General features: G+C 51.9%; 10 protein-coding genes across 10 annotated transcripts; 5 read left to right on the forward strand and 5 right to left on the reverse strand.

The window, feature by feature from the left end:
* Positions 1–102: 102 nt before the first annotated feature.
* On the reverse strand, positions 103–798 carry BJX67DRAFT_369763 (serine/threonine protein kinase; the record flags this gene model as incomplete). The annotated part of the gene is made up of 3 exons (XM_071030810.1): positions 103–150; positions 206–390; positions 453–798. The coding sequence occupies 3 exons, from the start codon at positions 796–798 to the stop codon at positions 103–105; spliced, it is 579 nt and encodes a 192-aa protein (XP_070890651.1).
* A 196-nt stretch (positions 799–994) lies between these two features.
* On the forward strand, positions 995–1870 carry BJX67DRAFT_369764 (aminoglycoside phosphotransferase family protein; the record flags this gene model as incomplete). Its single annotated transcript, XM_071030811.1, has 3 exons — positions 995–1016; positions 1128–1357; positions 1406–1870. The coding sequence occupies 3 exons, from the start codon at positions 995–997 to the stop codon at positions 1868–1870; spliced, it is 717 nt and encodes a 238-aa protein (XP_070890652.1).
* A 930-nt stretch (positions 1871–2800) lies between these two features.
* BJX67DRAFT_377414 (glycoside hydrolase family 18 protein) lies at positions 2801–4199 on the reverse strand (the record flags this gene model as incomplete). The annotated part of the gene is made up of 4 exons (XM_071032104.1): positions 2801–3602; positions 3693–3720; positions 3771–4057; positions 4117–4199. 4 exons carry the CDS (start codon positions 4197–4199, stop codon positions 2801–2803), a joined length of 1200 nt encoding a protein of 399 aa, XP_070890653.1.
* A 2807-nt stretch (positions 4200–7006) lies between these two features.
* On the forward strand, positions 7007–8835 carry BJX67DRAFT_342788 (ankyrin repeat domain-containing protein). The gene has a single exon (XM_071028076.1). The coding sequence runs from the start codon at positions 7015–7017 to the stop codon at positions 8536–8538; it is 1524 nt and encodes a 507-aa protein (XP_070890654.1). The 5' UTR covers positions 7007–7014; the 3' UTR covers positions 8539–8835.
* Positions 8836–11292: 2457 nt separating this feature from the next.
* On the forward strand, positions 11293–12948 carry BJX67DRAFT_377416 (MFS transporter; the record flags this gene model as incomplete). The annotated part of the gene is made up of 2 exons (XM_071032105.1): positions 11293–11724; positions 11770–12948. The coding sequence occupies 2 exons, from the start codon at positions 11293–11295 to the stop codon at positions 12946–12948; spliced, it is 1611 nt and encodes a 536-aa protein (XP_070890655.1).
* On the reverse strand, positions 12888–14391 carry BJX67DRAFT_167205 (uncharacterized protein). The gene has a single exon (XM_071025028.1). The coding sequence runs from the start codon at positions 14189–14191 to the stop codon at positions 13076–13078; it is 1116 nt and encodes a 371-aa protein (XP_070890656.1). The 5' UTR covers positions 14192–14391; the 3' UTR covers positions 12888–13075.
* Positions 14392–14971: 580 nt separating this feature from the next.
* On the forward strand, positions 14972–15888 carry BJX67DRAFT_167207 (uncharacterized protein). The gene is made up of 2 exons (XM_071025029.1): positions 14972–15193; positions 15248–15888. Exons 1-2 carry the CDS (start codon positions 15099–15101, stop codon positions 15819–15821), a joined length of 669 nt encoding a protein of 222 aa, XP_070890657.1. The 5' UTR covers positions 14972–15098; the 3' UTR covers positions 15822–15888.
* A 261-nt stretch (positions 15889–16149) lies between these two features.
* On the forward strand, positions 16150–17818 carry BJX67DRAFT_369767 (kinase-like domain-containing protein; the record flags this gene model as incomplete). Its single annotated transcript, XM_071030812.1, has 4 exons — positions 16150–16185; positions 16309–16647; positions 16814–17683; positions 17714–17818. 4 exons carry the CDS (start codon positions 16150–16152, stop codon positions 17816–17818), a joined length of 1350 nt encoding a protein of 449 aa, XP_070890658.1.
* Positions 17819–17985: 167 nt separating this feature from the next.
* Positions 17986–20222, reverse strand: BJX67DRAFT_389184 (putative xylosidase/arabinosidase; the record flags this gene model as incomplete). The annotated part of the gene is made up of 3 exons (XM_071034471.1): positions 17986–18600; positions 18661–20004; positions 20069–20222. The coding sequence occupies 3 exons, from the start codon at positions 20220–20222 to the stop codon at positions 18521–18523; spliced, it is 1578 nt and encodes a 525-aa protein (XP_070890659.1). The 3' UTR covers positions 17986–18520.
* Positions 20223–20527: 305 nt separating this feature from the next.
* Positions 20528–21635, reverse strand: BJX67DRAFT_342793 (SDR family oxidoreductase). Its single transcript, XM_071028077.1, has 2 exons — positions 20996–21635; positions 20528–20945 (listed from the first exon to the last, which is right to left on the reverse strand). The coding sequence occupies exons 1-2, from the start codon at positions 21603–21605 to the stop codon at positions 20755–20757; spliced, it is 801 nt and encodes a 266-aa protein (XP_070890660.1). The 5' UTR covers positions 21606–21635; the 3' UTR covers positions 20528–20754.
* Positions 21636–21761: the final 126 nt, after the last annotated feature.

Raw genomic sequence — 21761 nt, forward strand, 5'->3', positions numbered from 1 at the left:
ACGGCCCTTGCTTGAAACTCCGCCCCGACTGATATCTGTTACGAGAAGGTACGCGTAAATGCGACCAGACATTGCTAGGATATATAAACGCCTATGGAACCCTTAACAGAATTTTGTATTCGGCCGGAGTCCCTCAGCCTGGTCATCTCTCTGGATTTGTTAGCATACTAAATGATTCCAATGTAGATAGCAAAGGAACCCATACCAGAGCTTCCGCAAATCCCTTCACAAGCGCAATTTCGTAGTCACAGCGGGCCAGCTGTTCGGGTCCAAAGTCGGTGAAGGTCGTTGCAACATCAAAGTCAATCCAGACCAGCCTATCGGGGTTTCCATGAACAAGGAGAAGTTTTTGGGGTAGATATCTTGGTGGAGAACACCCGCCCTGTGGATCTCGTTCATGCCCTCAATTGCTTGGGGATAGAGCGCGTCCAAGTTGTTCATGCAGTTCAGACTCTCTGTATTTGGCAGATATTCTAGCAATATTGCTCTTGGCTTCAGCTTGTCTCGGGCGAAAGATTGTAATGCTGGATGAAATGTTGCGGGATCCATTCGATCGATGTAGCCGTAGTATTTTGGCACGAAACCGCGTGCACAGACACCGGAAGTGCGAAACTTCTTGTAAGCATTGAACTCGCAGCGAAATCTGTTCAAATCACGACCTTTGCCGGTATATCCAGGGTCGCCGTTGTCGTGGAAAGGCTTCAATGCATACTTTTGGCCATCCAGATCTACCTCGAATATTGCAGACGAATCAGAGCACGTAATCTGCCGGATGATATTAATATTGGAGGGGTCCATATTCTTCAAGGATGTGCTTTTTCGGTGCGTTGTTGTCTTGGAAGTCATATTGAGGGAGAGGCGGATGTGACCGTTGTTTAATAGCGGTCAGCCACTTTAATGAGCAAGGGGCTTCTGCTTTTTTCTTACTTTTTCCTTTCAATCCTCAATCAACACTCATCTGCTGCACCATCTGACCTCCTATAAACTATCCACAATGGGAGAACCACTTGAGAAAAGTTGTGTCGCATGCGGGTGGACACTTGACAAAGAAAAGCGGTGCCATTAAACAAGTCACCTTAAACTCTTCTACGGCGCATCTACACGGGGTGTGTGGTCCATCGGATCAGATGTAATTCTGAAAGACCGGCCAGATGAGGGTCCAAAGGCAAAAGTCGAAGTCAAAACACTGGACTATATAGCGACCCATACCAACATTCCCGTGTCGAGGGTTATACGTGACTGGGTTGATCGAGATGGGCGTTACTTCGTTTTGAACGCACGCGTTAGGGGTCAGACGCTGGAAGAGGCATGGAATTCTTTATCAGAATCTCAAAAAGTAGATGTCGCGGATCAAGTCGTGTAGGTGCGAAAGCAGCTTCGATCTGTCGCATCATCTTCTATTCAGTGTGTTGATCAAAGCCCATGCTATCCAGGCTTATTGTTTTTCGAGCTTGAGCCCCGTGGACCGTTTCACTCAGACCAAGAGCTCTGGGATGCTCTGGCCGTCAACCTTCGCCAGCTCCCTGAGCAAGTTTTGGGAAACTTGAAGAAGCGCCTACCGAAGTGCGAACCCTATGTGCTTACTCATTGCGATCTCAATTTGGGAAATATCATGGTCCGAGACGGAAAGGTTGTCGGCATACTTTACTGGGAATACGCTGCCTTCTTTCCTATTTGGTACGACCACGCTTCAGCTTCTTTTGGATTCACAGACACGGATGTCGAACGGAAAAGGTTGCTTCGGGAGCGTTTGCGAGTACACGGCGAGGCGCATGAAGATGCGAAGGCTTTGTGGACGGATATGTGTAATCTGAGGCAGTACCCGAACCTAGACGAGAAAGGTCAAGAAACTTTGGAGAAGTTGTCCTAGACAATCTTGATCTAGTGAAAACACTATTTTAGAAATAGGACGTGTCCCCAGAAGTTCCTTATCATATATATTCTAGTTCAGTCCAGTAATCGTGTCCTTGCCCACGCCAGCGTATCTGACGACCTCTCAGCTTGTCACAATTCCCCGTCGTAATACCCACCCGGTATCGTATCGATCGGAGTTCCGTCCAAACGCGTGATCCGTTCTGTGCCAATGGGCCATCCATGATCTGGACAGTTCGTGCACGGACAATTTGCTTCCTTTGTGTGCACGAGTACCGGGACTGGATAGCCTGAGGCATCATCTCAGAAGACGGAAGCTTCGCTCATGGTTGTCCTCCAATGGCACCTATTTTAGCCTGTTAGTTTCTTTTCCTTCTTGCCATTCTTTTTCGCACGGATATCAGAAGTGAACCTACATTTTGGTGGATTGGTTCTGCTTTTGCTTGGATAATGGATGTGGTCGTGGAGTATACGGAATCTCGCGACGGCGCAGTTCGAGGAATCGAGATGGAGGAGAAACTTGAAGATAATCCTGGTTGCTTGACAAGAGAGAGATGGAAGAAATCCTTCGAAGGTCTGCAAGAATCGCTCACAGAGCCGCGTTCCCGCCCAGGTTGCCTGGCTACCATTGTCTTCGTCTTCACCCAGCTCACCCCGCTTTCCAGCTCGTACGACCCCAATTCCCCAATTAAGAGATATACATGGTTGGTTCAAGTTCCAAGGTTGCTTGGAACAGCGGCCCAAAGCGTCAGCTTCAGCTGTCCAATCACATCAGTCCGCAATTCGCAATTCGCACTTGCTGCTGGAGCCGGAGCATGCGAGGCATGTAATCATTGGTCGTTGTCCACCTCTAGGTGTTCTCTTGATAGACAATGATAACAAGGATCACGCCAACAATAATTGTCCCAACAGCCGTCAAAACCAATAGTCATAATTCATCCTTACCCCTGCCCTCAGCCTCATCCCCTTGTCCCTCTGGCCTATTGGGCACGTACTGCTGCAGACTGGCAACGGTAGCTTTGAGATGCGTGAAATCGGGGGCATCTTCGCCCAGGCCCCATGCGAACACACCACCCAGCTTCTTTTCATCTACGATCGCCGGGAACTTCTTCTGGATGGCTTCTGGGGTATCCCAAGACCAGAAGATGTTTTCTTCCGAGTCCCAGAAATAATAGCCACCCCCGACAGTATCATATTCACCGCCTGACCTCGCTCTCTCGAAGGACGTGGCTAATTCCGAGGGAATCTGGTCATGCCATGAAAATGCCCCTGCTTGTCCGAGATCGGCCCCTGTGGACGGATCTTCCATTAAAGCAGCTTTGCATCCGACAGGTTGTGCTGCGCACTCTGCGGCATGGCTCTTGGCCGTCTTGAACCATTTGACGTAGTAGGCGAATCCAAGGTTAAGTTTCTCGGACGGCATACCATTTTCTAGGTATGCGTTGATCGAATCGATAGATAGCTGCAAGCCTGTATGATGTTTGGTGACCGTGTCTCGTCTGTTCATGAGGTCATACGTCATAACGTTGAAAAAGTCAATGGAGGGGCTGATTTTGGGGATGGTTTCCTTCGTAAACGCGATCATGTCTCGACGGAGACCTGGAACAGCGGCGGTGATAACCTTTTCTGGGCCTAATGCCTTTCGGATCTCTTCGAGGAGCTTCGGGTATGCCTCGACTTCCCAGGCCTTTTCTGAATTGGTTACTTGTTTATAGTCCTCGCCATTGCCACTGGGGCTAGTTAGAGAATGAGGGTTACGAAAGGACAGAAAGTGATGAAAAGGAAAGAGACTGAATGAAAAGTGAGGAATATGGACATACCCGGGATACTCCCAGTCAACATCGACTCCTAGGCTCCTTGTCAGTACTTAAATGGGCATCCTAACATGTAAAACTTACCATCTGCGCCTGTGTCCTCAACCATCCTTCTGATATTCTCCGCGAATAGCTTCCGGCTCTCGTCTGTCAAGGCCGCCTGGGAGAACCCTTGCGTATCGCCCCACCCACCGATGGCGACAATGATCGCTGTTCCGACTGGGAACTTGGGTCGGACTTCACTGACAGTGGTAAATAGAGGCCAGTTGGATGTGTTATCTTTTGTATTGAAGATGGATGATCTCATGAATGCCAGGGCAACGTGTGTCACGTCTGATACAAGAGATAACTCAGGGACGACATCGTGCTGTCTAGAAATCCCGAGCATGAGTGGACGTCTCTCACACTTGCCCTAAATCTGCAGACTTACCCCGTCAAATACATAACACATTTGAGAGCATGCGTCGGTTGGCACAGGGCCAGCAGAAACAATACAAGACCATAGGCTAACATTTTGGGTGAATCTCCTGGAAACTTGCTTATCCAGAAAGTAGCAAGGGCAGAACCAAGTTGAGAGTGGAAATGTGGAAGGAGGCTGGTGACGTGGCTCCGCTCCAACACAGCCTGGAGAGCCTCTGGTGCATCTCGCGGTCAGGTGATCAGGGTCATTTATTTGGAGGCTGTCCAATTATGTCTTCAAGAGAGACAAGGCTGAGCCTGGCTTTTAAATCAAACCATTGTCCCCAATGTTTCCAGAGATGAAAGAAAATCCTGTTTCGTATTTTCGTACTCTCAGCCCCTCTATCTTTGCATATTCAACCTCCACCTCAGGCTCGAGTTCAACTTTATGGATCCGTTTAGCCTGACAGTTGGTGTACTATCGGCTGTTGATATCGCCTTACGATCGACTACTGAGATCATCGGCTTCTTCAAGGACGTTAAGCATGCCTCGGCTGAAAAACTGCTTCTGAGAAAGGAAGCTGCATCTCTTCTTATTCTGCTAGAAAATGTTCGCGACCGGGCCCACTCAGGGTCTTTCGACTCAAATGTCATTACCCACCAAGCGACTCTAGTCCAACAATTCCAAGCAGCCTGTGATGATCTCGCATCTGCACTCGGATTCAATCCATCGACCGAAAGTTCGAAAGGAGAGAGTCGGTTTCACGAGCTACGCATGGCGGTCAAATGGCTCTCCACAAAGAAGGAGGTGTACGCTGTTCTCGAGCGCATCTCAAGGATAGAACAGCATGCGAACACTCTCTTACTAACCCAACAGAGGTCTGTTCATCTTTTGACATTTTACCACCTCGCCATGAACTGAAGAAGGTGTCGCAGTACTAACTTGCTCCTTGAGATAGCGACCTGCTAGGACGTATCGACCAAAGAGCACAAAGCGGTAAGAGCGTCCTCTAGCAACAGTTTTTGAACCGACGAGGAAGCTCATCGACCGTATACAGCGGAGTCGAAACAATTGAAGAAATCCCTGTTGAAATGGCTGAGTACATTGCATGTTGAACAGAACCATCGCACCGCATCTTCGCACGTACTAGAGGGATCTGGAAAATGGTTCCTTGCGTTGCCTGAATTCATGGATTGGCTCTCAGGAAAGGAGAAGCTGTTATGGTGCTATGGAATACGTGAGTCTGGCTCAATCAGCTGTCTAATAGGGCAGTTTAGCTAAAAATTCTTAGCTGGTGCTGGGAAGACTGTCATCGCGTGAGCCCTCGGGCCTCTAACTTTTCTCAAAGTATCACATCGGCTAATACCTGCCAGATCCATTATCATCGAAGATCTTCGCAAGCAGATCGGAGGAAACAACGATAAGGGTCTCGCATTCATGTACCTAAAATACAACGTGCCCGACCAAACCCTTGAAAATGTCATCGGCAGCCTTCTGCAACAACTACTCGCGCCAGAGAGTGTCCCCATACTAGACTAACTTCGAAAGACATTCGAGGCATCGATAAGCCCGAGTGCTGGGGATACGATCGCACTCAAGGACCTTCAGCGAGAAATGAAAAATGCCATGCAGTATTATCAGCAGGTCTTTATCGTCGTTGATGCCATTGATGAGTGCAGTGATCAATTCCGGTGGCAGTTGGTTGACTTTCTTCAAGGCCTTAACTGCCATTTGATAGTCACCTCCAGACTCGCTGGGGTTACGGATGAAGGATTGGGCAATTTCAAACGGGTTGAGATTAAAGCACATAGGTCAGATATTGAGCGGTATATCGACCAGGAGATCAACAATGATGAGAGGAGATTGTTGAAATTTGTGACTCGACGCCCGTCATTGCGTCAGGAAATCAAAGAAGCAGTGGTGATGACTGCAGAAAAAATGTTGGCCGCCCTGTCTCGATACTTCCCCTCTGAAAAGCGGCTGGCTAAATCCTTTGCTATTAGGTTCCTGCTTGCTCGTCTTCATGTCGATGCTCTGAAAACAGCACTCACGATCAATAATGTCCGAGAGATCCTCAGAACGCTGCCTGAAACCTTAGATCAAACATATGATAAAGCATGGGAACGGATCGAATCACAGCCTCCGTACCCCAAGGTAGCTGCTCATAAAGTTCTTGGGTGGGTTACATGTGCATTCCGTCCACTTTCACTCAAGGAACTTCAGCATGCCTTGGCCATCGAACGAGGTGTTGGCTTCGATGAAGACGATGTAATCGAGGCTCAGCACATTATTGACATTTGTGCGGGCCTGGTCACTATTGATCTAGACACCAATGTAGTCAACTTGGTCCACTTCACCACAAAGAAGTACTTTGATCAACACCGCCAGGAGTACTTCCCAAATTTTCATGAAGTCATTACCCTGGGCTGTGCGGTGTACCTGTCATTGCCAACTCTTCGCAATGCCACACTCTGGATGATCGCGAATAATTACCCGCTCGCCTGCTATGCTGCTCAGTACATGGCGGAACACGCGCGTGAGAGTCCCGAGGTGTGTCTTAAACCAGCAGTGCTCAGGGAGTTATATTTGCTCTTGTCCCAACCAAACAGAAGAATGCCACTTCTTGCCTTGCTTGACGGACTGGACCTGATCAAGGCTGGGGTTTACTCTTCTACAGTGTCAAACAATAGAAGTATAACTGCTGGTGCAGCCGAGGGCTCAAGCATTGCAGACAGTGGCATCGACGTGATCTCTACAGACATCGCAGAAATCTCAACAGATGAGACCAAAGCTCAGCAGCCGCTTGAAGTCACGGCTCTGCACCTTGCTGCCTCTATGGGTCTAACGAGGGTTGCGGCGATGTTGCTGAATGACACACTCGATATTGATGCTGTAGACGAGACCGGGAAGACCCCTTTGGCAGTGGCCATGGAAAAGGGGTTTGAGAAGGCCGTCGAGCTTCTCATCTCTAGCGGCGCTCAATTGGATCTACGCACAGAGCACGGCAGGGCCGTCCTCTTGTTTGCTTCTGAGAGAAATTGGGCTGGTGTCCGGGAAATGATCGTCGAACGAGCGGCGGACTCGGGCATGGAGGACGCGAGTGTCGCACTGCTCATCGCAGCCAACTCCAACAGCCCGGAGATTGGACGTGCGATAGACCGAATCAGAGAAAGCCCCAGCGATCATGAAAAACATATCATGGAAACAGCAATGTTCCTCAGCGTCGAGCTGGATCATCTCTCTGCGGTCGAGGCATTCCTACAAGCAGGTGTGGATGTCAATTCAAAAGACCATATCGGCCAAACAGCATTACATCGCGCAACCAGATGCGAAAGTGAGTCAATGATCAGGGCTCTGATAAAATATGGCGCAGAGATCGACATGAAAAACGACGACGGCAAGACTCCATGGCGTGCAAATCTACGGCATTCCAACAAAGACATTCTCGACCTCCTACTCACTTTTGGAGCAGACCCTAACACCACGAATGAAGGGGGTGTAAGTGAGCTGTACTCTGCTGCTGCAGGGGGTGACGCAAATATGGTCAAATATCTCTTGGGCAGTAGAGCTAATCCATCGATAAAAACGGTCTTTCACTGGGCTCCTTTACATTGGGCGGCGCACAACGACCATATTGATTGCGTGGCACTGTTGATTCAAGCTGGCGCAGATGTAAACGCTGTCTCCGACCAGGCCAAGACGCCCCTTGATATGGCCCTCGGCCGCGGCCATGATGCGATTGCGGAGCTGTTGGTGGCGAATGGTGCAAAGACACAAGAAGACCTACAGTCGACTCCAGATAGAACGGCACATCGACCTGTCCAAGGCCCAACACTAAATCCGGCTAACAAAACACCTGCGAACACAAAGGTGACTTTAGTCTTCGACCAGCCACTCGACGAGGGGTATCAATGGGGCCAATTCATCTACATCCCAGAAGACGCGGACAATACAGCTCAATATCGGCCATATCAGATTTCCCATCGCCTCTCAACTGTGACTGACTTTATCAGTATCCGAGTGGCCCAGGTTCGCGTCGAGATGGCGGAATACCCCCTGCCACCGGAGAAGTTCCCGCGACAAGACGTGCTCTACGATATCGTGCGCATGGATGTTGACTATCCTGAGCTCAAGCTTCTAGCGAATCCCGATAGTCCCATGAAAGGGGATCTCATTATCCGCCGAACATGGACAGGGAACTGGCAAGTTCACCACGAGTATGAACAAGGTGAAAGACGTATGCTCTTCCGCACCATTGAAGCAAATCTCGACGAGAGTTGCAGATGGAATGATGCAAATGGGGCATTCCTGGCGACAAGTGGAATCTCTTCAATTAGATTTGAAAGTGGGCTAGATAGATCTATGTTGGATGTTCTGGTGTCGTGTTGGGTTGCGAAGCTTTGGTTGGAGAGTCTGACTCGCCAGGAGGAGACTACTACTAAGAAGGTTTAGATGGGTTGGACTTTCCTTTTCTTTAGTGGGAGAACGCTTCCCAGAGCCTTCATGGAGCGGTAACGTAACCGCCTTGACAACTTGAAAGGTTATACTGAGTGGCCCATTTTCCTTGGCGTTTTGATTGTCGTGACTGTGAGCCGCAGTACAGGATACTGCGCTACTCAAGGGATGTGAAGCGGAATATGAGGGTCAGATTGTATGGTGCCAACTCGCCCACAGAAAAATTCTGATTTCCAGCCCCCGCTTGGTGGAACAAAGAATACTCAGCTTATGCGTAGCATAAATTAAACATAGGGCTTGTTATGCCAAGTATCTATTTACACTCTCAGAACCTGTCACTCGACACCATGTATCATAGTTTGAAGAGTGTTTATAAAAGATATAGAATACTAATACAGAATATATAGAGAGAGTGTGTAGCTGGAAGAAAAATTCTCATTACGAGGGTGTGGTCGCAATCATAGCTGTTATAGTAATAAACAAGCAGAATATATATCTCGCTATAAATTTTGTGAGTGCTACAAACAACTATATGGAGGAATACGAGTCACAAGACTATTTAATTGAGGAATATCTTGCTATCTACACTGCTTATAGATACCAATATGCAAACTGAGTGTCGTTTACGTACAAACCAAAATTGACCTCCTGGTCAGGCACCGCTTCAAACAAAGTAGACGCGGCATTCGATGACCCCAAACGGTCCTGACAAAATTAAAAAAAAGACTATCTCCTTTCCATTTAAGTTCTTATTCCCGTTATGGGTTCCTTAGGCAAGGTACCCTTCTAAATCAAGTCGGCGAGCACCTGGCCTTGTACAACCCGCTTTCACTTACTCCTGTCCTATTTCTACACACACGTGTGTGCAACATACAACTCCTTCTTTTAACAGACCCTTCATGTATTTAGGCACAGCATAGTTTAGAATGGACCTGTTATACCTTAGCGTTAGGGTCTGTTCTTAGTGTTGACATGGAAGTATGTGGACGCCGGAGATTTCGGGGGTAATGGATGGTTCATTATATATCATGGCTTGATTTGCTAGTTGTTATGGATTATACTTTCCGTCACTCTGGAGGGTCATTGTTAGGATATTCATATTAATGCAGAGGATTATTATAAGGCAACTCTGCTGTACTTGGCAGCTAATCCAGGCTATCCAACCATTCTTAAAGAGCATCTTGCCATGCCGGAGATAGATATTAACTGATAAGATGAAAGCAGGACAACAGCTTTAGAGTAATTAGCAACTTAATAAAGACATGATTATACAGCTATTTAGCTGCTTTCCCAGCCCGATATCGATATTAATACTATTACGTATCTCCATGTGCTTGGTCAAGACTGATTAACATTCCTTTACCATGCAGTTTAGAGGCCAGGCATGCCTGTTTTAAAGTTGCTTATTTAGATAAAACTGTTGGGGTAGGGCTCGGGTCGAGCTAATTGCAGAGCGGATTAACCATGGGATTGTTGAGGTTCTCAGCTCCAGGCTGCCAACAAATTTTTGGAGGGACCGGGTGAGTGTTGGTTTCGGAACGATGGCCTCAGGGCGAGTATTTGGTATAGAGCTTGGCTTGACAACGCCCATAACACTGGGACGGACGGAGGGCTTCGGTTCTTGGATGTGTTGCAGAGGAGCGTTTGTTGGTGTTGGACGGCAGTGTTGAGTCCAGTTGCTAAAACAGGCGGGCGTGAGAGGAAGGAGGGTATGGGACATGAGAGAGAGTTGTAAATTAAAATGTAAATCTGAAATAGCCTCTGAATGAACAATCTAGTATGTATTTGGCGCCTTCAAGTGTTTTCTATACTTCTTTAACCCTTCCTGAGCAGGCTCTCGGCTGTGCCAGTGCTTCACCGCGGCGACGGCAGCGGCAAGACCAGCCGAGGGCCGGGGATGCCAGACGCCCACGGTTAACGGTTTCAAGAGATACATTAAATTCCTTCAAGTTCTTTCCTCCCTCCAAATTCTTCCATTAAACCTCTCTCTCTCAGTACATGCTGTTGCGTCCAGTCATTGCCATGCGATTTGTCGCGCACCGAGCAAGGCATGCGCGCCATGTGCATATTCCGAGCAGCGCAGGATTGGACGACTGCACAAGGTGCGCATTTCCCTCAGATGGGAGATTCAGCGCCAAATCAATGACAGACGACTGGACGCCGTAACGGAGATAACACCGCAACCCGCGACTCCAGAGCATGGCTCTGATCAAGTCCCAGGGAGCGATCGGGAAGACCCGACACGCCCCATACTGATTCAGCGCGCTGATTCAAAGGTGGGTTATTGGTGAATCCTGTGCAGCTGTGGAGCGCTGAATCAGGGGTGTGCAAGCCAGCCGACTATCCTTGCTGGTTTGGTCTCTTGTTGGGGGAAGAGGATTCTCGAATGCGTCCCACGGCGTCAATGGTTTGTCATATTCCCTTCTCTCTTTCAGCGTGAGAAGCTGGGAAGAAATCAAGCGACGAGGCAGGATCCGTGATGGATATCAAACGCATTCTCCGTTAACCCCGTGGGAAGCTGGCCTGGCTACCAATTCCGCCGCCGCAATCGCCCTAATTTGGATATTCAATGTCTATCACCGGTTTCCCGCGCATCGGATTCGGCCCCAGGGTCCGAGAGCCTGTTTGCGAGAGTATAAAGACTGATCTCCCGTCTGCGTTTGATCCTGGTCTGGCACTTCCACAATTCTTTCTCCCATCCCCTAGTATCTTACCTTTCCTGGCCTCGCAAACATTGAACTTCTCCACCAAATGGCGACCACAGCGTCCTCCAGTCGCAGCCAGACGCCAGTCGACCCCGCGCAGGCTGAGAAGCCTTCCCCGCTACAGCCCGATCTGGAGAAAGACGTGGAGAGCGCTGGAGATCTCGAGAAGACGCCCACAAACGCCGAAACCACCGTTGTCGACCCCGTTGCGAAGACTATTACTGCCCCCAAGCTCCCGGAGACGGACCTGGATCGCGGTATAGTCGGCTGGGATGGACAGGATGACCCGGCACACCCGTTGAACTTCCCTGAAAGTCGCAAATGGACGCTCCTGGCGCTTGTGAGCTCCGTCACGTTCATTTCGCCGCTCGCGTCCAGCATGTTCTCACCGGCGTTGCGGTCTCTGATGGACGATACTGGGGTGACAGACCAGACGCTGCTGTCCTTTAGCGTCAGCATCTACCTCTTGGGATATACGGTACGTTCCTCGCAACGTTGCCATTGTATGAAGCTAATCCAGCAGTTCGGCCCCTTACTCCTCGCCCCGTTGAGCGAAATCTACGGCCGCAGAATCGTCCTCAGCTCCGCGAACTGGTTCTTCGTCGTCTGGCAGATCGGCTGCGCCCTCGCCCCGAACGTCCCCGCCCTCATCGTCTTCCGTTTCTTCGCGGGCATAGGTGGCAGCGGCTGCATCACTCTCGGCGCCGGCATCATCGCCGACCTGTTCCCTGTCACCAGGCGCGGCGTCGCAACCTCCATCTGGAGCATGGGACCGCTCATCGGGCCCATCGTCGGTCCCATCACAGGCGGCTTCGTCGGCGAGTCGCTCGGCTGGCGCTGGGTGTTCTGGCTTCTGCTCATCACGGGCGGAGTGCTCGCATCCTTAATCGAGCTCTTCAACCAAGAGACCTACGCGCCGGTCCTCGTCCGCCGCAAGACAGCACGCCTAGCCAAGGAGCTCGGTCGGTCCGACCTCCGCAGCGTATACGACCCGGAGGGCGGGATCTCGCCATCGCGCATCCTCAAGCTCGGCCTCAAACGGCCCCTCGTCCTCCTCTTCCGGTCCCCCATCGTCCTCTTCCTGGCAACATACATGTCCCTCGACTACGGGCTGCTCTACCTCTTCTTCACAACCATCCCCTCCGTCTTCGAAGACCAATACGGCTTCTCCCCGGGCCTAACAGGACTCGCCTACCTCGGGATAGGCCTGGGCTTCTTCTCAAACCTCGTCCTCCAAGCGCTCACAAGCGACAAAGTCGTCATGAAGCTCGCCGCCCGCAACGCAGGCAAAGTCGAGCCCGAGATGCGCCTGCCCATGCTCGTCTTCTGGGCCTCCCTCCTCCCCATCTCGTTCTTCTGGTACGGCTGGACCACCGAGAAGCAGGTGCACTGGATCGTGCCCATCATCGGGATGGTGCCCTTTGGCGTCGCGCTGATGGGCGTGTACATGCCTATCCAGATCTACACGATCGACTGCTACCCGGCGTATGCGGCGTCGGCGAACGCGGCGCTGACGGCGTCCAGGTCCCTGGTCGGTGCGCTGTTGCCGCTTGCGGGTCCGAAGATGTATGAGACGTTGGGGCTGGGGTGGGGGAATTCGTTGCTGGGGTTTTTGGCGCTGGCGTTTGTGCCTATTGCGATGTTGCTGACGAAGTTTGGGAAGAAGATTCGCGAGAAGTTCCCTGTTAACCTTGAGGCGTAGTAGCATGGTACCTTAAAATGTAAGAATCTAGACTAGACTACAAAAGTGATGTGACTATTTGTATTTGGCTTTGTACTCTCATACCTAGGTAAAGGGTAGACCCTAGCCATATCAAGCGCTTGCAGCACTATACAACCTCATAATGAATAGCCGCCATATCCACCCCCTCGACGACATCCGGATACGCCCGCAAAAACTCAGCGGTAATCCCCCACCCATCCTCGCGCATAAACGTCTCGTAGAAGTCCGCCCGAATCCGCAGCTCGTTGTCCGCATCCCGCTCCAGTATCCCCTCTCCCCACGGCCACCGCACCTTCGCGCAGCAGCAGTACAGCCCAAACAGGTCCTCCCGCTTGCGCGGCAAGAGATACACCCTCCAGTTGCGGATCATGTTGACGCGCACGCGCGGGAACACGATGAAGTCGAGGTTCATGGGGTGCGCGAGCTCGAGTTGCTCGCGGGTGGGTTTGAGGAAGCTTGGGAGGGTTGCGTAGCGCTGCGGGGTGGGCGAGAACAGCCACTTGGACATGTGGTAGATTGTCCAGCCGAGGGCGAGGCATTCTGGGTCGCGGACGGGGCGGCGTCGGAGGCGCTTGTGGATCATGTTTGCGAGGGGGTTTGTGCGCGAGCCGTAGAGGATGTCTAGAGGGGAGGAGGGGGTGTCGGGGGACGTGGCGATGATGTCTGGGGAGGCGAACCAGGGGCAGCTTATTGTGGATGGGGAGGCGAAGTTGTCGGTGTGCAGGGGGAGGATGGACCACGCGGGGGACTGAGGCGTTGAGCGACTCTGAGGTTCTGACAATGCGCGCGAGGATGAGATGTCGGTTGCTGAGCTGGGGGAATGGTCATTTGGTGCATCGATCCCGCCCGTCGAGGAACGTTGAGCCTCCGAAGATGCGCTGTCTCCGTTCCAACGATATCCATTGCCCTTCTCAGCCTGAGGATATGCTGTCTCGCTGGCACGGCCGTTTGCACGCGGTGCGTCCTCCCACGACCCAACAAGTGCGCTGAGCTGTCTCTGCCGCGAGACGAGCACCTCGTTCTGCTGTCTCAGCCCCTCAATATGCTGGAGTAGCCGCTGCACCCCGGCGTCGCTGTGGTATTCCTCGCAGTAGGCCACCTTCTGCTCGAGCTCTTGCGTGTGTCGCAGCTTCTTGTCGCGGAGGTTTTGCTGCGCTCGGCGATCGCGCAGTCGCTTTTTCTCTGCGGGTGTTGTCTTTTGGGGGTTCTCTTGGCTGAGCATGTTGTTTACCTGGGTGAGATGAGTGGGTGGGAGGATGGTCGCTTATAATCGAGGGTCGTGTTGGATGATTTGGAGAGCGTGGGATTACGTATGCATAATCGGACATAAGATTTTATGCATATTTCGGCCAGCCTGGAAGATTGCAGAATCCTTTGCAGCTTTTGAGCTCCTTGGCTGTCGACTGCATCGCCTCAAGTTCTTGTCTGCACTTGGCAGAGACCGTGGCAAGTCTCAACAGCCTAGACTTGACGAGTCAGACGGAGACGGCGTGTCTCACCGGCTGCAACCGCAGTCCCCTGGGCCCTGGTTCATCTCTTGGGGATCTCAATTTGGCGGAGGGCTTTGATTGGATCTGGAACCCATCCAAATATCTTGGCATAGCTGCGATGGCGTTCGTATTTCAACTTGGATCTTTTTGGTGCCAGCACTGCAGCCTGGTGCAGCCTGGATGGCGAGCAACACTGACCGCTGGCTGTGTTGACTCATGGAAAGACTCGATGAAAGAAACATCTGCGGCGGTTGCAGCCGGCCCTTTCTCCGACAGGATCTTCCATGGATGGATGGTGTGCAACACGAGATCGGAGCACCCAATGGCGCCCCTCGCCCTGTGCGAGCCTGGAGGCTGAATACGAGAAAATCGAAGATTCGCCATCTCGGGACCCTCTGATTCGAGCTGGGTGTTCCCGCGGCTGAACTTTGCTTTTTGGAGTGGAGGGCAGGGTCCAGTCCTTACTTCGGCTCTTCGGATCAGGGTTAAAAGGGGCCCTTTGCGCTGCTTTGAAGATCTGGAGGGAGTTTGGACCTTTGGATCTCACCCATTATCATTCTTCTCTTCTCGTCGCTCCTTTTACCAACTCTTCATTCGCCAACGCTCTCTCAACCAACTTCTATCTTTGACTATCAAAAGATGCACGCCAAGTTCCTTGCCCTCCTGGCGGTTTCGCCCCTGGCCCTCGGCCAGGACTGGTACGACGATGCCATGGATGCGTTGGCCTCGCAGACGTAAGCCAACACCGCGTCGAAGAGACCCAATTACTCGAATACTAACTAGAACAGTGAGAGCGGCGGTGCCATCCCAACTGGCGACAACAGCCTGGACCAGTACCTCGATGACAGCGACTACCTCGACGACATCGACACCACCAACGACTTTGGCTCGGACTCCGACGACAGCTCCAGCTCCGACGATAGCTTTGACTTCGGCTCCGACGACAGCAGCAGCAGCAGCAGCGCCGACGACAGCAGCGACAGCAACCTGGGACCCCTGACCGACATCCCCAGCTCCATCCTCTCGCAGATCCAAACTGCCCTCCCGCCCTCCGTCTTCCAGGAACTGGCCACGCCTGCCTCCCTCTCCTCGCTCTACAGCGAGGTCCAGGAAGGCCACTTGCCCTCATGGGCAACCGACCTCCCCCCGGATGTCCGCGACTACCTCGAGTCCGCCTGGGACGTTGACGTCCCCGCCGGCCCAACCGGCGGCAGCAACAGCCAGGGCGGAGACGACGAGCAGTCCTCCTCTGGCAGTGATAATGAGGGCGCTGATGGCGACGCCGCTGGTATGATCAGCCCGTCTGTTCTCGCGAGCATGCTCGGTGCCGTCGGCGTCCTCGGTGTTGCTCTTGCTCTGTAAGCGCGTTCCTCTTCTCGATTATTTGATTAGGTCGAGCGACAGCGTGAGTGAGTTATGTCTGGTGGACTGGGAAATTGCTCTTCTTGGCCGTGGATAGTCTGAGGAATGCCTTCGGTCGCTTTTATTCCCTGAATTTAGTATTTGCATAATGACAGAAATCTACATAACTGTTGCCACTTGGTTGTATTGTTGGTCACTGCGAGTAATTTATACATTGTTGAAACAGCCGTTTCATTCACCTTGGTATAATGCGTCTCTCGCTGAGGTCTGTACAATAAGTGTTTGTATACGTGCACGATGTATATTGTCACGTGGCTCAGCTCTCGACATGGCCAACTCGCCGTGCAACAGGAGATCTTCATCGGTGACATCTCCCTGCCAGACCGTCATGCCAATAACTCTCCCTCTCCTCTGGGGAAACAGCATCTCGCTGGCAGATGCCTTGACAGACGATGACAACATCCTCCATAAACTGGACTAACCCCAGAAACAAGAAGAATTCTGGTCTCACCTTCATGCCCATAAGGCTGACATTGAAGAACTGGTCTCCTTTCATCTCCGCGTGTCACGCTGTGAAGTAGCGGATGCAGCAGACTGGCTGTTTGGCAGCTACAACGTTTGTATTCCAGTTTGCCTGAACCCCACGTCCGAAGAACGCGTCCTCGTAAGAATCCCCCTGCTGTTCAAAACAGGGGAGGCGAATAATCCTGGGAATGTCGACGAGAAGCCCCGGTGCGAAGTCGCGACCTACATTTGGATGCGCCAGAATTGTCCAGATGTGCCTATTCCCCGTCTTTACTGGGTTTCTTTCCCTGATGAGACAACAGTGAGTGAACGATGGCTTCCTCTACTTGGTGCCTTCCTTGTTCAACCGGTCTTTCCAGTTCGCTGAACCAGCTTCAACAAATCCATTGTCTGGGTTCTGGTGGCGTGCCACGCAGGCCATGCGCTCATGACTGCGACATTTTACATGCCCATACATTGGCATGAAGCGGTCCCACCCCCTGAGGACAGGGTACATGATCATCAGCTTTATGAAGGCAGGCAATATGCTCTCTGACACTTGGAAAATGCACCTACTCGAAGGCAAAGTACGCCGCAAGACTTTGTTTCGCGATCTTGCAAACATCATGATCTCGCTCAACCGGACGCCATTGCCCCGAATCGGGTCCCTGACACTGAACAACAAAGGTGGAATCAGCATAGTCAACCGGCCATTGACACTCCGGCTCCAAACACTGGAGAATGAAGGTATTCCCACGATTCCAAGAGACTCAACTTACCAGGCAATAGAGCCTTATCTTCTCGACCTTCTACAATGCCACGACAATCGAATCTATTATCAGCCGAATGCTATCCACGACTTGGATGACGGACAGCAACAATTTGCCGCCTTAACCATGATGCGTGGCCTTCTCCCTCAATTCATCTCCCGTCAATATCGCAACGGGCCGTTTTACCTGACGCTTACCGATCTTCACCCAAGTAATATCTTCGTTGATGACAACTGGCATATTACATCCTTGATTGATCTAGAATGGGCGTGCTCGTTTCTGGTAGAACTACAAACGCCCCCTTACTCTCTCACTGGTCAGCCTATCGATGACATTGAACACGGGGAACATTTACAGACGTTCGATAAAACTATTAATGAGTTTATAGACACTTTCGAAGAGCAGGAACGGAAAGCTAAATACCTAGACATCTCCCATTCCCGGACCATGGGGACATGCTGGAATAGAGGGAGCTTCTGGTACTTCCAAGCCGCCCATAGCCCAAAAGGGCTCTGCAGGGTGTTCAACGAACACATCCAACCCAGGTACTGCGAGGAACATTGCACCAGGAAAGTGTTTGATCAGGTCGTCAGTCCGTACTGGTGTATCAGTGCGGAGAGCTTTATCCAAAGGAAGGTGGAGGAGGAAGCCGCGTATCATGATCGAGTGAAAGAATGCTTTGCCGACGGCCATCTTTATAAGAGCTCGAATGAGTGTTCATGACATTCCCACCACTTCGTATGGACAAAACCTCATCCATCACCGGATCAACGAACGTTACAAAGTGGATTGGGGAACATCCGCTGGGCTGCCTCTCGACAGGCCCTCCATGACTCAAGTCATGCCCAAGCCAAGAGCTTGGAATCTCCACCTCGAGGTGCCACTCGGCTTCATCTTTTTATAAACACCAATCAAGGGCTCGGACTTCGGCACACGCCCCCAGCGGCTCACTTTGGAGTTGTGGAGTCCTTCCTTCCCCCAGATTTAGCCTGTTCAGAGAGTGGTTCGTTTTCAGGGTCAAATCTTCCCGTTGCTTTGTGTGCGAACTGCCGTGTCTTCAAGAGCCCTCGCCAGGAACGACTGCCTGATGAAAATAGAGGAACCATAACAATTGTGACGGGAAGGCACGATGGGGAAATGCAAAGACTAAGTAAGGAGCAACCATCGCACCTGCTTCATTCAGTATGGGCTCAATTTCCAGGAAGGTACGCTCTATATTCCTGGATGGGAAGGCGCAATCGTTACCTGGACCTTCGTCGTCGACAAGCCCCATCGCACTTGCCCTGACTGCTAGATGGAGCATTGTGAGAGATTAAACAGCAGTGGAACTGTCGCCGACTTTATGGCGATCAAATCATCATACTCGTGGGGGAGCTCGGGGAGACTTTGCAAGGTTACGATCATTGCATTCTAAACTGTGGATATCTACGACTCGTTCTTGATCTCGAAGTCCCGGAATGTGACGGGCGTACTGCGTCCACATGCATATATCGCGTAAACGGTCCCTGCATCAACTGTCAGTCATCCACATACTGGCAATGTCGTTGACCATGAGCATAACGTACCTGTAAAGTCATCGCCGCTCAGCGCAGAACACGCCACCTGTCCTAGTGCTTCACCCTCCCTGCCTCCCGCGGTAGCACTCTTTACACACTCAAAAGTGTATGCTTCTGCAGTCGACGTTATAGATAGCAGTATAGACGCTGCACCCCGGACGGCGACTGAACGAAGCGTGGTCAGGGGTTTCAATGGCTCCTGGATCTTCAAGCTCAGCGTTGAATTCCGTGCACTGTACTCAAGTGCCACATAGCGAAACGTGTCTTTGTACACAGTTAATCCGCATGAGCCCTCGAGGGGTGAGCCATTGCCAGAAAGTGGGAGTAGAACCCTCGCCACAGAATCGAGAGACGTCTGCCTCTGTCCGACAAAGGTAAGCGTTCCAGCTGGCGCGCCCAACTCAGCCTCCGTGGGCGTCAGTGTAATCTCCTTTTCAACCTGTTGGTAATTCTCGAGCTCAGGAGACCTCAAGTACAGTGTCGATGGAGACGCCAGAGAGACACCCGTGAAACCAGTCGCTTCTATTTTCCGGGCGATATCCCGGCCGGAGCAAACCTGGTTGAGCCGCACTCTGTCGAACACCGGAAATTGCCCCTCCTCCCACTTCACGGGCGTCATATACGTCTCCCTCCCTAAGGGAAAAGACCTCCCAACCTCGCGTCTAGCAAGCATAACGCACCACCACTGCCCAGCCGCATCCTCAAAGATATCCCCGTGTCCGACACATTGAATCGGCCCACTCGAGCCGTCAGCAGTTAAAACAGGATTCCGTGTGTAAGAGTCATACGGACCCCAAATATCCCTCGATCTAGCCATGGTGATCTTATGGCCACCGAACGTCCCACCCTCGGCGATGAGGAGATAGTACCACCTGTCCTTCTTGTAGAGATGTGGTCCCTCAGGCACCTTCCCCGTCGCTCCGCCCCAGATATCCCGCGCTTCCGTGAGAAGTTTCCCAGTCGTGAGGTCGATCTCCGCCTGTCGGATCACCGTCGCCTGGTCCTTGTCGTACCCGTAGATCCAGCTCCCCTGGACGTAAACCTTCCCAGAGCGATCATCGAAAAAGAGACTGGGATCGATGCCGTAGAAATCAAAGTAGATCAAATCGCTAAATGAACTCGGATCTTCGAGGTTCGTCGCCGTGATAACGAAGTTCGCGGGCTGCAGGTCGGCGTCCGGCGGCATGTCCTCCGTGCCCGTTAAGTTCGTGCAGACGATATAGAATACCCCGTCATGGAACCGAAGCGTCGGCGCGTAGATACCGCCGGTGAAGATCTCGCGGCGCGCGGCATTGTTGATTTTTGTTGTTGCGGTGGCGAGCGAGATTTGCGAGGGGCGGTTTATTGCGTTTCCTGCGTGTTGTTAGGGCATTCTATCCTCTTTCTATCTCGATGCTATGTTGCAGTTGAGAGATACCGATGAGCTCCCAGTTTATCAGATCCTTGGATTTGTGGATTGGAATCCCGGGGAAGAACTGGAAGCTGGAGTTTGCGAGGTAGAATGTGTCTCCGACGCGGATGCAGGATGGGTCCGGGTAGAAGCCGGGGATGATGGGGTTTGTGAAGGACATTTGTGGCTGTTTGATATTGAATGGCACCTCAACCGTCCAGTTTTTCAGGAACCTGTTCTCCTTCCTTTCGTTGAGGCGATTGCGCATCGCGGGGTTTTCATCAGCAGTCCAGCAGGCCTGCAGCTTGATTTAGCCTGAAGTCCCACGCGCAGAGAAAGAGCTTCGGCTTTGGCTTCCTGCATGACTCGAGGGCCAAGCTGTCTTGGAGCTCAAGTCTCGGGTGCAGGGTGATTTTCCACCAGTAGCCTTCCATACATCATGCGATGCCTTGGGTTGTCAAGGTGAGGCTTCGCAATGTTGGAGCTGTTGATTGTAGAGACGCCAGTGCCTGAGGACTCGACAAGAATAGAGAAAGCTAGCGACTCTCGCCTTTGAACTTGTTTGATAAAGTACGCCACTAGTCCGGTAAAGAAGATAGTTCCATTGTTCCACCATGATCCTCAATCTCCCAGACAGTCCAAGCCCTAATCAAATGTCCAGTCGCTTCCATCTACGCCTCTCACCCAGCTGGTAGTGCGCGAGCAGTCGTGCGCTACAGCCAGTTCGTATTTCCATTGTGGCTCAGAAACAAACCGCTCCTCTCAGCATCAAGCTGGTCAATCACCTGAAGACACTTCCGAACACTCTCCTCCGGCTGAATCTGCTCCTTGAGCTCCGGCTCAACCTTCTGGAACTCCTTGAGCATTTTGTTTAATCCTTCAATTACCTGTGGTGGTTTCTCTCCTGTGACTAAATCAGCATACATCCCAACGCAGCAAGACAAAGCCACTTACCCTCCCACGTATCAACCCACCCAGGGCTCAGAGCCAACACCTTGATCCCCTTGGGCTCCAGCTCCGCGGCATACTTGGCAACCTGAACATTCATCCCGGCCTTTGCGACAGAGTACGCAACACCATAGCTGACGCCAGATTTACGGGTGAAATCTAGATCCGCCATCCCCGTGGAGATGTGCACGATCTTCTTCTGCGCGCCCTTCTCGATCAGCGGCAGGAACGCGTTCGTCGTCCACAGTCCGCCGTAGACAGCCGTGCTAAGCGACGGCTCGAACGCTGCGCGCGTGGCGGCAGGGTCGAAGGGGAACTGCGTCGGGTTATACGCCATGGTGGACATATCAACGGCGTTGGAGCAGTGGATGAGCACGTCGAGTTTCCCATCTGTGATGCGTGCTGCGGCTGAGGCGGCCTCGAGGATGGATTGGGGGTCTGTCACGTCGCCTTTAAGGATGTGGACGTTGGGATGGGTGGATGCGAGGCTGGATATGGCGTGGCTTTCGGGGTTTCGCACGATGGCGAGGACGGTGTTTGTTGGGGTGGCGGCGAGCTGGCGCACGAGCTCGAGGGCGATGCCTTTGGAGGCTCCGGTGATGGCGTATGAGGACATTTTTATTTCAGTCAGAGCAATAGTATAATATGTTCCAGTGGTTCATAGGATTGATTCTGATACTCTCTCGATATACTTATATGCACGTCAGGCGGATTACTAACCATCTGACCAGGTCTGACCGGACGCTCCGGTTCTCCCGACTCAGCGTCATCC

This window comes from Aspergillus lucknowensis (genome assembly GCF_044049455.1).
Source record: "Aspergillus lucknowensis strain CBS 449.75 chromosome Unknown BJX67scaffold_3, whole genome shotgun sequence".
NCBI classification, from domain to species: Eukaryota; Fungi; Ascomycota; class Eurotiomycetes; order Eurotiales; family Aspergillaceae; genus Aspergillus; species Aspergillus lucknowensis.